Source organism: Melopsittacus undulatus, chromosome 10, assembly GCF_012275295.1.
Source record: "Melopsittacus undulatus isolate bMelUnd1 chromosome 10, bMelUnd1.mat.Z, whole genome shotgun sequence".
NCBI classification, from domain to species: Eukaryota; Metazoa; Chordata; class Aves; order Psittaciformes; family Psittaculidae; genus Melopsittacus; species Melopsittacus undulatus.
Window position 1 is genome coordinate 8,522,279 of NC_047536.1, and position 13,403 is coordinate 8,535,681.

Genomic DNA, 13,403 nt, shown 5'->3' on the forward strand with positions numbered 1-13,403 from the left:
AGGGTTATGGTAGAGGGGGCTGGAGCCAGTCTGAAACATGAAGATCAACAGGAAAAATTGCTGTGAGAATAACTGGGAATCTGCCAATTGATTGCCCATAAAAATCAACCTGGAATTCAACATCCCTGGGGTGCAGATGGCAGCCAGCAGCTTTTCCCCCTCCGGTTTATACCAAAATAGAGTGGAAGGGTTCAGGGCAGTCAAGGGAGATGAGCGGGAGAGTTCAGACCCACTGCAGTGCAACCCAACCCGGGGAAGGGGCAGCCCCGTGCACAGGCATCTCCCTGTGCCATCTGCAGCAGTGCAACTACTGAGCTGGCTCGACTGAGCCCACAACCCAAACACCCCCGATTCACACCCGAGAGCTTGATAACACGGCAGGAGAGCCACTGGTGAGAGGGCTGCAGGGACAGACCCACTGTGAACACAGAGAAGCAGAGAGGTCACCACCACCAGGCTCTGCCCCAGGCTCCCTAAGGACAAGCAGCTCCTCCTGCCCTGCCCCATGCCCTGTGTGCAGAGCCCTGCCTGGAGCTGCCCACTGCAGCACAAGCCAGCACCCTCTGCATCAGGTACCCAGCAGCAGCACCCACAGCAGGCACCCTGAGCTGCATCAACAGAACATGCCTGCAAACAGGGAAAGGGGTGAAAACTAATCCAGCTCCTACATGTTTCAAGGCAGTGCACCTGCAGTTCCCACTGCTTCTATTTCCAGCTGGCTAGAGGCAGCTAAAGCAGGGGATGTGGGGCTCTGATGTGCTGCCCTCCCTGATCCCTCTCTGAATGTGGGTAGCATTTGGTGCTCTTGGACCCTCTTAGTACTCTCAAAGACTTGGTGTGCTGACAGTAAGGGAAAAACCAAACCCATATATACGCATCTTTTCCTATCTAGACTATATGGGCTGCTGTCACAGGTCAGACTGTGCCAGAAGGGGATGCTTTGCAGACCAGGGTGTGGATGCAGAGGGACAGTGGCTGCTCCCCCACTTCCCAACTTCCATTTCAATGCAGACCTCCAAAACCCACTCAGCATCTCAAAACACACCACTCCTTGAGGAGCAACTCTCCAGACCTTGTTCCTTTCATAGTAGTTAATATTACAGCTCATAAAAAGCTGAAAGGGAAGAGACCTGCTCGTTATCACTTGGGGTCCCTTCAAGACTTATTAATCATCCGAGCCTGGCTGCACAGCTTGGAGGCCTTGGAAAAGCCTGGAGGCTGCTGGGATAGCATGGAAAGGCTCCTTGCAGCCTAAAAGTATTTTAAGGCGCCCTTTCCATTTCATGCTCTGCCAGAGAAGACAATTAAAGCCTCTGGTTTTACACATCACTCAATACTGTGAGCAGGCATGCACCGGGGAGCATGGGGAGCTGAGGGATGCTCGCTGAGCACTGCTCTCCAGTACCCAAACCCCATGCTCCTCTTGGCTCCATGATGGCACATGCAAGGAGGTGGCACCTTGGCTCTGCCCATGGGGATCCCAGCACCAAAGCACCTTACTTCCAGCCCACACAGTCCCATTGCACAAGAAGGGCTCCCATGCACAGCCATGTGTCCAGCGTGCAAGGTGCTAATGTGAGAGGACTCTTTCCTGGAGCATCTCGGCTCCCATGGGATCTCCATGGGTTTTGGTCAGCTCATTCCAGCCAGGAAGGGAAGATGCTGGGAGCAGGTCGAGGGCTGGAGGGCACAGGGGGAGGTGGACAGAACTACAGCTACTGGCAGGAGAAGAGCCAGCAGAAACAGACTTTGGGAGAGGTCCCCTTTTCATCACCCAGGGCTGTTACCCCACACTTGCTGCTCTGTCTCAGACACACAGCTACAGGAACAACCTATGCTTGTCTGATTTTACTGTGGATGCACCGAATAAGGGAAACCTGAGTGCAGTGCAACAAGTGGCTCAGAGGCACCAGTGGCGTTAGCCAGGCTGGTTCCAGGTCCCCTCTGGCTCCTCTCACCCACTGATCATCCCACATCATGTACACCCAGCCTGCTTTCCCTGTTGGGGTGGCTGGGGATGTTCTGTCCTAGCACAGGGTTATCAGGGAGCAGCAGCAGGGATTCCGTGTCACTGGAGCCTCTGGCTTCACCCTGCTCCACTTGGATGTTTGCTGATCAAGTGCCCCATGATGGGCAGCTGCTGCAGTGCTGAGCTCACACTCGCAGCAGCCAGAACTGGGGCTGCCGCTGGAGCCTGGAGTCAGCAGAAAGCCTTCAACAGAGGCTGCTCTCTGAAGAAGGGGAAGATGCTGGAGGGCTCCTGGTCCTGGCTCCAACTTCAGGAGATGGTCCCTGGCCAGGCTGGGTGCTCTCAGGCCAGCAGGACCAGCAGGGTGACCACCTCTTGGCAGGCAGTTCCACAGCCACCTGCACCCATGCCTTGCTGTGGGATCCGTGCATCCCTCAGTGGCTCTGCTGAAGCAGCTCCTGCTGCCTTCAGTGTGATGAGCAAAACCCCTCTGGATCCAGCACAGGGAAGGGGACCCCTGCTTTGGTTGCTGCCCTGCAGGAGATGTGCCATGGGGATGCTGCCCATGGACAGGGTGCTGCAGCCCCTCACCCAGGCTCCGCAGCAGCAGTTGAGCTGGATGCGTTTCCAAGGCAACAGGCAGGCTGCCTGCACAGGATACCTTCAGAAGGCTGGGACCAGCGTGGTGGGGACACCCCAGAGCTGGGCATTGGTAGCAGCATGGTTAAGGCTTGTGTCCCCACATCTTGGGCTCCAGATGTGTCCCAGCTCACACAGGCCACCACATGCTCTGGCTGCTTAGCTCCGGCACCCAAACCACCCTTCCAAAGGTCTGCAGCATGGTGGTGCTCCTTTCCCCATTGCCACCCTCCAGAGAAGGTGATCACACTGTACCACAGGAAAAGCCCTGAGAGATCAAGGTTATCACAAGGGTGCAGGATGATGAAGCTCCCACACCTCCCCAAAGCATGCACCTTTGGATGTGACATACATGGTCCCTATTACAGACCCAGATGGGGTGGCTGGAGCCGCAGGACTCACCTCCAGGACCCTGCCGCTGATGTACCTGTCACAGGTCTCACACTTGATGCCGAACTGGGCATGGTAGTCGGACTCACAGTATGGGATGCCATCCCTTTGGGAGAGGGAGGAGCAGGGGTGAGAGCAGGTAAGCAGGGCTGGGCACCCCCTTGCTGCAGCCCCAGGGGCACAGCCTGGCAATGGCTAGCACAGCCAAGCCTGCTGCCAGGACATGGCACTCACTTGCTGATGTACTCGCCGGTGAGGATGATCCCGCACGTTTGGCACTTGAAGCAGCTGACGTGCCACTGCTTCTCCAGGGCCAGGAGCGACTGGCCTTGCTTGATCTCCTCCTTGCAGCCTGCACAGTCTGGGGGGACAGAAAAGGGAGGTGTGAGACCACCGCAGTTCCCTGTGGGGCTCAGCACCACAGCAGGAACACCCACATCTGTTGACCCACACCAAGGCACCCCAGCTGCTTAACCTGGTGCACACCTTGCACCCAGGGATGTTGGTGTTACAAACACCTGCTCCTGACACCACTCCAGGAGCAGCCTCTTGGGGATCATTTCTTCATGGGGAATCATTCCTTCATAGGAATGTGCCACCTCTGCTTGCTCCCAGCAAAGGAGGCAGGAGAAAAGCCTCCTGCTGGAGCTGGTACTTCCATAGCACCACTGGCACCCACCCATCCCACCCGAGCACCCACCAGAGGCAAGATCATGGACTGGCAGGGCCAAGCTGCCTTGGCAGGTCCCAGGGGGCTTCCATCCGGGCAGGAGCAATGGGAAGTGACCGGCAGTGCGTGCGGCAGAGGAAGGGCTGTGCTCTCCGGCAGCCGCGTCCGGCCCCGCTGCAGTATTGACAAGACTCCCTTCCTTCCCCTCTTCCCCTGGCTCCTGCCAAGGCTGGGAGCAGGAAGCACATGGACCCCTGACCTTGACTCCTCCTTGTCCTCTTCTTCCCTGGGCAGCAGGTTTGCCTGGATGGGGCTTAACCCCCTCCCTGCCACCTCCCTCTCCACTGCAGCACGGGGGGTACAGGAGCACGGCACTGGCAGCCTGAGCAGACTTCACCTCTCAGCCCATCCCAGGCAGCTCTGCACCAAGTCCCTGTCCGCTGGACAAAGCTAATGAAGGAGGATTTCTGACCGCTGGCAAAAGCAGGCTGGGCAAGTCAGCTGAGACAGGATCTGCTCCATCTCACCCAGGTCCTGCTCACAGGGAGAGGATGAGCATCTTCTAGGGATGTCCTGCCCGCAGAGGGCACCAGCACTGCCTCCAACAGGCACACCTTCCCTGCCAGGGTCATCTGGGCAGCAAGGGGCACATGCAGGCAGCAAGATACAGCTGGCTGATGCCTATGAATAAAGCACGGCGCCCTCAGGTAACCCTCCCTTGCAGTCAGGGAGGAGCACTGGGCTGTTGGGAAGGCGATGGGAAGAGATAGGAAGAGGCAGAGCATGTGGCTGCCCTTCCCTTGCCTGCTGCCCTGACCCTGTGATGGGAGACAGCAGGGTGCTGCAGCTGGCCACAGCCTGCCTCTGGGCAGCTCAAGGTGTTGATGGAGGAAGATGGGGGAAGCAGTGTCCTTTGGCTGGTGCTCCTTCAAACCCTGCCATGTCCCCTAACTCCACTGAGGCCATGGTGAGAGCTGGGGGAGTCAGCTTGGGAGGGCTCCCAGAGACCCGTCAGCACCAACTCATAACCCAAACAGCCCCCACCAGTGCCACCAGGGTGAATGGGTGGCAGCAGCTCTGCGCCACAGTGATGCTCTACCAGCCCCCAAGCACAGCACCTATAGATGATCTGCAGTGGCCTGGGGCAGGGAGCCACTAGCACGGAAACACTGGGGGGACAAAGCATGGCATGAACCAAAGGTATCCCAAGGAACAACCTAGGTCAAAAGCAAAGCCAAATCTGTCTAAAAGAGCCTGTCTGTTGCTTGAACTCATCAGTGCAAGGGGATGAGTGTAAGGAGCCTTTCAGTCCTTGTAGAAGCAGTGAGTAACTGCAGCACTGGGACAGTGGGTGAGCAGTGCTGGGGCTGGCACCTGGACACAGACCTTGGTGCAGCTGGACACAAACATCTGGGCAGTGCCTCAGAGCAAACCCCACTGCCTCAGACAGCTCCTGCTGGGCTGGTGGCCCCGGTCCAGGTCACAGACAGACCAAGGGAGTTCCCAAACCCAGCAGTGACCTGCGAGGTGGAGCTGCAGGACTGCCCTGTTCCTCCTCCAAACCTCTGTGAATGCCTGTGGCCCTGTGCAGGGCTGCATGCTGGCCCCAGAGCCCAGCCCAGCACCACCCAGGGGCACACAGCCCCTTCCTGCAACCATCACATAACACAAGAGCATTCAACTTACGGCTGGGCCCGTGGATCTTGATGGGTTTGGTGCTGATGAGGGAGTGGGAGCAGTTCTGGCACACGCAGTCCTTCCCGCTGAACGTGACCTTGTCTCCAATGGGGAACGGCTTCCTGTGGCCAAGCAGAGGTGGGGAGGTGTGAGCTGCTGCTCCCTGCATGCGGTGCTTGGTGCTGCCTATGAGCTCCCTCCCCAGGGCTAGCATGACCCATGGTGCTGAGGAGCAAGGGCCACCAAGGGAGGCAGTGAGCATGGACGTGAGCTGGGGCAGGAGCACCATGGCAGCTCTCCTGGGCGCAATGGGAAGGGTCAGAACTGTTTCACACCCACCTAAAAGCCCAGAGGAGGCCCCTGCTGAGCAGGAAATGAGGGTAGCAAACAGCTCTGTCCTTGGTGCACAGTGCTTCTGCAGGGGGCCATGCACTCTGGTGATGGCAGAACTCACCTGCATGTGCTGCAGACGAAGCACTTGGGGTGGTAGGTCCTGCCCAGGGCAGAGATGACCTCTCCAGTGATGAAGTCCCCACAGCTGTCACAGCGGGTCCCATAGAGCTGCTGGTAATCCTGCGTGCAGATGTACTCCTGGTTCTTGAAGAAGAAGCCAGACTGGGCCAGGTCACAGCCGCACACTGCAGGGGGGACACGCACCGTCAAGGGGGCAGTGGGCACCTCTGAGCCCACCTCTTGCTGCCCCCCCAGCAGCATCCCTGAGGACGCAGCTTCCTCCAGGTACCTCAGGTTTCCGTTCCCACCGGACGCGCTGGGGCCTTCGCCCAGCACCACAAGATGTCAGTGTTGGGCTGCAGTGGGGTGCAGGATGGTGCTGCCCGGACACACAGGGCTGGGGGCTCACACAGGGAAGCCCCTGCAGCTCCCACTCACCATCCACAAACAGCCGATGGCATCTCCTTCCTGGACCCCTGGCACCCGGGTGGGTTCAGCCCCTCCGTTTGACACTGACAGTGTCAGGAAACCCAGTACAGAGCTGCCAAAGAGTGGGGCAGCTGGGAAAGGTCTTCTCCACGCCCTGGGGCATGGCCTTCTCCATGGTCAGCCATCTCTGCTCCCTGGCCTGGACATGAAGCTGGGAACAGGTCCTGGGAGCAACTGGTGTTGATGCTCTCACTGCTTGTTTTTCCTTAGGTGACCAGCTCAACCTCACTTCCTTCCCTGCTGTGGGAACCATGGGTGGTGCACAGCCCATCAGGGTAATCCAAGCTGACGTGGCAAGCCCTGGCCCTTCGTGTCATTTTCCTTCTATGTCTTTGCCATTTACAGAGAGACCTCAGGAGCATCAGCCCCTGGAAGGCACCTCAGGAGTGGCACAGGGGTCCTGGGGTCTTTGTATGATGTCCATCACCCATCCTGCAAAGTGATGAGGTGGAAGGGGAAACTGCAGAGCAACTGAGTACCCACTGGCACAGCCCATCTTGGCCTCTGCTTTACCCCTCATCCCCATATACCCCTTGGTCCTGTCCTTGCACACCTCACCCATGGGCCAGCCCACACAGCAGCCACCCCCCCCCAGGCAGAGCTGGACCTGCTGCTGCAGGGCCCGTGGGGCAGAGATGCAGCTCCTCTCCCACTGAGCATCCTCACCCACTGCTCCCTAAAGCAGCCGGCATGCGTTTACTTGTCAGGGACAAGGGACAGGCACCAGCTCTCGGACAGCACCAGGGAGCAGAAGCACTCCCTGTGTCAGGTCTGGGCCCTGTGTGCTGTGGGACCCCTAACACTTCCCCAGGGGCTGCACCAGCCAGGCCAGGCTCGCAGGGACATGTCAGGAACAAGCCGTGGGACTGGCGAGGGAGCTGGCAGCAGCCAGAGGTGGCAGAGGGTAAGAGCTGTGAGTGAAGGTGAGACAGGAGGATTTCCTCTCATTATTTATTCCCTTTCACTTGGAAATCAGGCAGTGAGTGCTGCCAAGCTCTCCCTGCTGGCTCCTGGATCCTTTGAAGCCGGCGGCTGTCTGAGCTCTGTCTGGATGTGCAGCTCCTGCTATATCCCTCCTGTCCAAGCTGGAGCAGCCCCAAGGGCAACCTTGGACCCACACTCCTTCTAGAGACCTGAGGAGACGGCCCAGGGAAGAGTCCCCTCCAGCCAAAGCCCTTGCTCCCCAGGGAGGAGCAGCAATGCATGACCAAGGGAATGGGGATTTATGTCCTGCTTAGCACAAAGCGCTGGGATCTTGGGAGCCCAGAACCCTGGTAATGGGATGCTTTACAACCTATAGAAGCAGACACTGGCCTGGTTTAGGGCTGCTGCTTTAACAAACGTGCTAAGGAGCCCTTCAGCATCAGCTCTGGGCCGTTGGCTTTTACAGCTCTGCACCTCCTGTGCACAGGGAGGATTCAGGCAGCCTCTCTATCTGCCAGCCCCTGGGGGCTGCGGTGTCCCTGCTGCAGCAATCTGCATCCCGCATCATCCCATGTGTGAGTGGCAGTGATCCATCACCCACCCCCAGCCCCATCAGGAGCCACTCGGGGCATCTCCCCCACCTCTCAGCCAGGCTGGAATCATCTCCTCCTCCTGATATGGGGGCAGGAGGCTGAAGGACACAGGGATCCCCAGATCCCACATGGGCTGTGGGAATATTTGGGACTGGCACAGTGTGGGCTGTTGACATTCAGGTAGTTTGAGGGTAGTGATGGTGCTCAGATCTTGGTCACCCCTGTTCACAGGGGCTCTGCCATCACACAGGGACACTGCCTGCACGCTGCAACCCCATTGCCTCCCCTCCTGCACCACGCCATGGCCACCCCTGGCTGTGTGACCACATCCCAGTGCTCCAGGTATGTCTGCAACCAGCCTCCTGGTTTCCAGGCTGCACCCAGGGCTGCAAGGGAAGCAGCTCTTGGGGCAGCACCCTCCTACCTTGGCAGGTGAAGCAGCGGATGTGGAAGTGGTTGCTCTGCACTCGCACCACCTCACCCTTGCAGGTGTCCCCGCAGCGGTAGCACTGGATGACGGTGGAGCTGCTCCCAGGGGTGTAGGGGTTCTGCTGATAGGGAACTGCTGGCAGAGAGGAGAGAAGCAAGAGAGAGGAAGGGTCTGTCAGCATTCGGGACACACACTGACTCCAGGCTGCGGAGGAGCCCTCCGGTGACTGCAACACAGTGCCAGACATCAGGGCATCTCTCAGAGCAAGGACAGCAGAGACTGTGCTGGCACACAGGAACTCCAAGCTGGGTGCATATTCCTGTCTGGATTCAGGACTTCCCTGTCCCCACAAGAGAACCTGTGTTTGGCTCACAGGTCTGCAGCCCTAAGTGCCCAGGCACTGCTCCCTGTCCCTGCATGCATAACCAGGTAACCCACACCATCACCCCAAAGCCACACAGAGCTCTCCTATCTCCTAGGCAAGTGCAAAAGGACAACACATGGAACCAGCTACCCTCCTGCTCTGCTCCACTCTGCTCTCTGGCAGTCCTGGCTTGCTGCTGACCTGCTCAGCCACAGGCCAGTGAGCGCTGATTTGGCAGCAGCATGGGAAGGAACTGTTGTGTTTGTGGAGCTTCCACTTGTTTGGGTAGGAACTGGATAAAGAAGTAATTTTTCAAGGAGCTTTCAAACATCACAGCAATTGAGCGTTGGGCCCTGGTGGGACTGTCACCTCCTCACCGAGGAGCAGCACTCCCAGCCCCACTGCTCCTTCCGGAGCCGCACCAGGGCACGGGCAGGCTCTGTGCTGAGCTGGGGGCTGCAGGGGGGGACAGGAGAACACAGGTCCCTGGAGCAGTGGGAAGAGCCGACCTCCTGCTGCAGATGGTGCTGGGTCTCACCTCCATTGTCACCTCCTGCTGCAGCTCCGCTGACCACCAGGAAGGGCTGATGCTCGGCAGCTTCACCCCACGCTCCAGAGGATGAACCATATGGAGCAGGAGGTCTTTTTGCTGCCCCAGCACAATCCCCAGACACACACAGAACACGTTTTAAAGAGCAGCTCCTCTTTCCCTGCCCTGCAGGGGCTGCTCTCAGGAGGTGGCACCATGCTAACTGCGGCAGGCAGGGGCCAAGCAGCAAAGGACTTGCTTGTGTAAGATGTCAGAGAGGGAGATGCAATTTGGGCAGCTCGAGCAGTAAGGGCAGGATTTCAATGGAGCAGAGACTTTCTGACCTAGTGCTGAACTGCATTCCCAGGAACAAGAGAAGCAGCTGATTGAAACCTGGTATGAGAACTCCCTCCAGAGCAGGGAGGAAAGGACACAGGACAGAGGAGATCACTCATCAGAGAAGCTCCTCATTCACCAGGGGGGCAGATCATGTGGCAGAGAACAGAAACAGCCCATTATTGGCTTCAAAAGCAAAGAAAGAGAAGTCAAAGTGACACTGAGAATGCCTCACAGTAAAACCCCATCCCATGTGCCAAGTGCTCAGGAACATGCTCTGGGGACGTGCAGCACTGGGAAAATGGGCTGACCCTCCCTGACCACTCCAGCTCCATCCTGCTATGCCCAGTCTGACCTGAGGGCTGCAAGGAAAGCTGAGCTCTTTCCTGTGTGCCCCTCAGCAAAGCTCAGGCTCCAGCCTCAATGGGAGCTTCCAAGAGCTGCTGGGACTTCCCTTCTGACCGTGCTCTTGCAGCTCTCAGAGGCCAGCAGAGGTATCCAAGGCACTAAAGGGCACTGCAGTGCTAACAGAGGACCTACAAACAGGATTCAGGTCTGGAGTGCAGACCAGCAGGCACACTAACTAGACCAGCTCTAAATCACTTTGAGATCCTAAATATGATGAGGGATACCTGTAAAGGGAGCAGGGAGGCACAATCCCTGGGAAGAGGGGTGGCTGCTGCTGGTGGGCGCGCATGAGCTCTGCAGCAGCCTGGGAGGACCCAGGCCTGATCCTAACAGGATGTCTGGAATAAAGGGGGTATCTCTTCTATAGGGGTCTCCAGCAGAGCAAGAGTTACAGCACTGAAGCTTCCTCCCACACACCCATGCTCACACCCTTGCCTAGAATGAAGCAGAAGCCAAGCCCTGGGACACAGCCATGGCAATCCACAGAGCCTGGAGGAGAAAGCAGGAGGGAGGTGGGATGAGAGGCTGGAATTAATCAACACTTAAACAAACATTAATAATAAAAAAAAAGGAAGGAGAAAAAAAATCAATGTCAGAAAATGCAGGCATCACTTATTCCGGGCTTCTGGTCTCCAGGGGAAACTTCCTGGTGTCCATAGCAACACATTGCCAAGCCCCTGCACTGGCAGCTCTGATGGGAAGGAAGGCAGAGGAAAAGGAGCCAGGATGGAAGAGATGCTTATAGCTGCCTTACACCACTGGCACAGCCAGAACTGATATGGTCACTCCTATTTGTACCCATGCAGAAGGGTCAGGACCCGTTTAGGCACCGTCACCCTCCCGCCTGCCAGCTTTGTTCAGCATTATGCCAAAAGCTCCCTGATTTGTGATTAACCTCCGGTCCACGCTGGAATTTCGCTCTGGGAACATTAACGCATTGTGTTGCTGAGGCTCTGGTTGTTTGTGAGCAGGCAGCTGCCCGCCTCGTGGCCCTGCACAGGAAGTATTACACATCACAACACCCCTGAGCGGGGGGACAGCTGAGCGGGGCAAAGCTCATTACACCCAAATAATCCAGTAATAATGTAAGTAGCATTAGTGGCTCTCAGGCTGGAATACACTGGGGGCGAGGGAGCTGCCCGAAGAATGCCTTAATCTCACCCCAGTTTGCTGCTGCTGTTGCTTGTAGAGTGGGAATTAAGCTGGCTTCGCTCAGCAGTTAATACACTCGTGCACCACGATGCAGTGCAAGAGGCTGCCCAGGGCTGGTCTCCTGCCGGGATGCCCCATGTCCTGTGTGGTGCTTGATCTGCTGCGGGTGCAGCCAGGGCTGCCTGCGCACCCAACAGATTTCCCACTGATCCGGATTACGGTGGCACCTCCGGTCAGGGATCCGTGCCCTGCGTAGGCTTAGGGACAGACAGCGGCAGCCATACGTAAGCAAGGGAGCCTGTAACCTGCGAGGGGGGAGACAGTGCCCCCAGCAACACCTAAGAGCATGTAGAGGAGCTCTGTCCTCCAGGAGGGAAGAGGGACCTTGCCCAAGAGATGCTCCCAGCCACACTGCAGGGAGCAGTCTGCAGGTTCCTGCTGTGCATCCCTGGGCATCTTCCTCTTTCATTCCCAGAGCACCCACCTGCTGCTTCAGGAGGGTCAACAGCCTTGTTTGCCTTCCTATCCTCTTCCTGCCAGCCCTCCACGGAGGAGCAGCAGGATGGGGGAATACCGAACCCTTAACACCGCCTCTGAAACACTTCGAGTCCTTCAGGAGGATGGGGCTGATGGGAGATGATCCCCATCATAAAGGGATAGCAGCTAAACACCAATGCAGTAATAGGGCATAGCCCCCCAAAACAGCTCAGGGGTTAAAGGCTCCATACCCCACCAGCAGCAAACCAGGATCAAGCTTTCAGGAGCACAAGCTGAAAGAAGACACCAGGAGCATTTATAAAGAACTGTTCACCATCCCTTACTGGGATCTGACCAGGTCCTGCTGGTTTCCCACCTATCTCCTCCTCCCAGCCCATCAGCCTTCCAGAAGATCAATTAGGTAGAAACTGCTGCAGGTGGAGTGTGCATCATTAGCAACAGGTAATTGGGAGCATCTGCCCTGACACCCTGTTTGCTATCAGCATGTTTATGAGGCAGCATCTCCACAGGGGGATGGGGAGGCCTGATTTAATTAATTACCGGTAATTAATATTTGCACAATGCTGGGAGAGCCACAGGTGAAGGAGACTGTGGAAGAGCAAAGCATTCACACTTTAATTAATAAGGAGAGGTGCTGCCACTGTGGGAAGCTGAGCTGGGTGGGTGCTGGGGGCTGAGCTCGGGCACGTGCAGTGAGATGTGAGCAAGTGGATGCAGGCTGCACGCAGGGGAGGTGTCCTTGCTGGGTGCTGTGGGTGTCAGCATGGGATCCAGCTTCGTGGGTGCTGGGGATGTGCCTGGCAGTTGGGATGGATGCTGGGAGGTGAGGGGGAGCAGCAGCAGTGTGTCAGGGCAGACTGATGCTATCAAGAGTCCTCACAGCTCCATAGTGCTGAACCCTCTTCCAGGAGCCACTGCCTCCCACTTCTCCCTGCTCCCTGCGGTGAGCAATTGACCACAGTCATCCTCTGCACATCCCCTGCCCCAAGTGGGGCTGTAAATCATCCTCTCACCTTCATCCCCATGCACAGGGATGCCGTGCATGGGATGTGACTCTCCTGGCAAGGATGATGGAAGCTGGGCACTGAGGTGGGCTGGGCTGGCAGACTCCATGCTCTCATGTCCCTAAGGAAGGCTGATGCCACTGCAATGGTTGAAGGTGAGAAGCAGGCTGGGAGCATGGCGGGGGCTGCAGCAGCTCAGGAAGAGGAAGCCCAGCCCCATCAGTGTGTGCCGGCCCGGAGGCGTCGAGGCCGAGGGGCGGCAATGACTGGCCAGAAAGGAATTTTGCTGGAAGCACTGGAGGCTGAGGGAGAGGCTGGGATGAAGCACGGCTGATGGGACACAATGTGACGGGCTGGGGGTGGAGAGTGGAAGGGTGCAAAAGAAACCCCACTGGGATGCAGGGAGAAAGAGGTGCTGGGAGCCAGTACACAAATCCCCTCGTTGCAGCAGGGATGCAGGGTGACCCAGCCAACCCTGAGTCCCAAGGGCAAGGGCAAGGATTTCCCCTTCAGGAGCTGTGCTGTGCCCCAAGGGTGGCCGGGAGGAAGGGTGGGAGCTCCAGCAGCCGTGGGATATGGGTTTCTCATCATCAGCAGGCCTGAGGGCTCCTGCCTGCTGTCCTGCAGCGGCCAAACAGCTTGGCCACAGCCATAAAAACCCCTTGGGGAGGAAGGGAAAGATGGGATTGGAGCCAAGTGATGCCGGTGCTGCAGGCAGATGTGGGAGAGCTGCAGCCTGGTGTCCTGTGGGGCTGCCTCCAACCCTGACATGCAGGAATGAGCCTGCTGCAGCTGTGTGGCTGCCGGGCTGTGGTGGTGATGATGGGGAACGGTGCTGGGGGCTGCTGGCAGTGGGCAGGTGGGTTGGGGACACAGTG

The 13,403-nt window shown here is 57.7% G+C and overlaps 1 protein-coding gene across 1 annotated transcript in view; it reads right to left on the bottom strand.

Annotated features, from left to right (window-relative positions):
- The window catches only part of ABLIM3 (actin binding LIM protein family member 3), a 49,924-nt gene that overhangs the window by 11,574 nt on the left and 24,947 nt on the right, over positions 1 to 13,403 (bottom strand). Inside the window, exons 2-6 of the mRNA XM_034066801.1 lie at positions 8,229 to 8,369; positions 5,800 to 5,983; positions 5,355 to 5,467; positions 3,233 to 3,359; positions 3,011 to 3,104 (exon numbers count right to left, since the gene is read on the bottom strand). Coding sequence (XP_033922692.1) covers positions 3,011 to 3,104; positions 3,233 to 3,359; positions 5,355 to 5,467; positions 5,800 to 5,983; positions 8,229 to 8,369 — 659 coding nt within the window. The remainder of the gene's footprint in view (positions 1 to 3,010; positions 3,105 to 3,232; positions 3,360 to 5,354; positions 5,468 to 5,799; positions 5,984 to 8,228; positions 8,370 to 13,403) is intronic.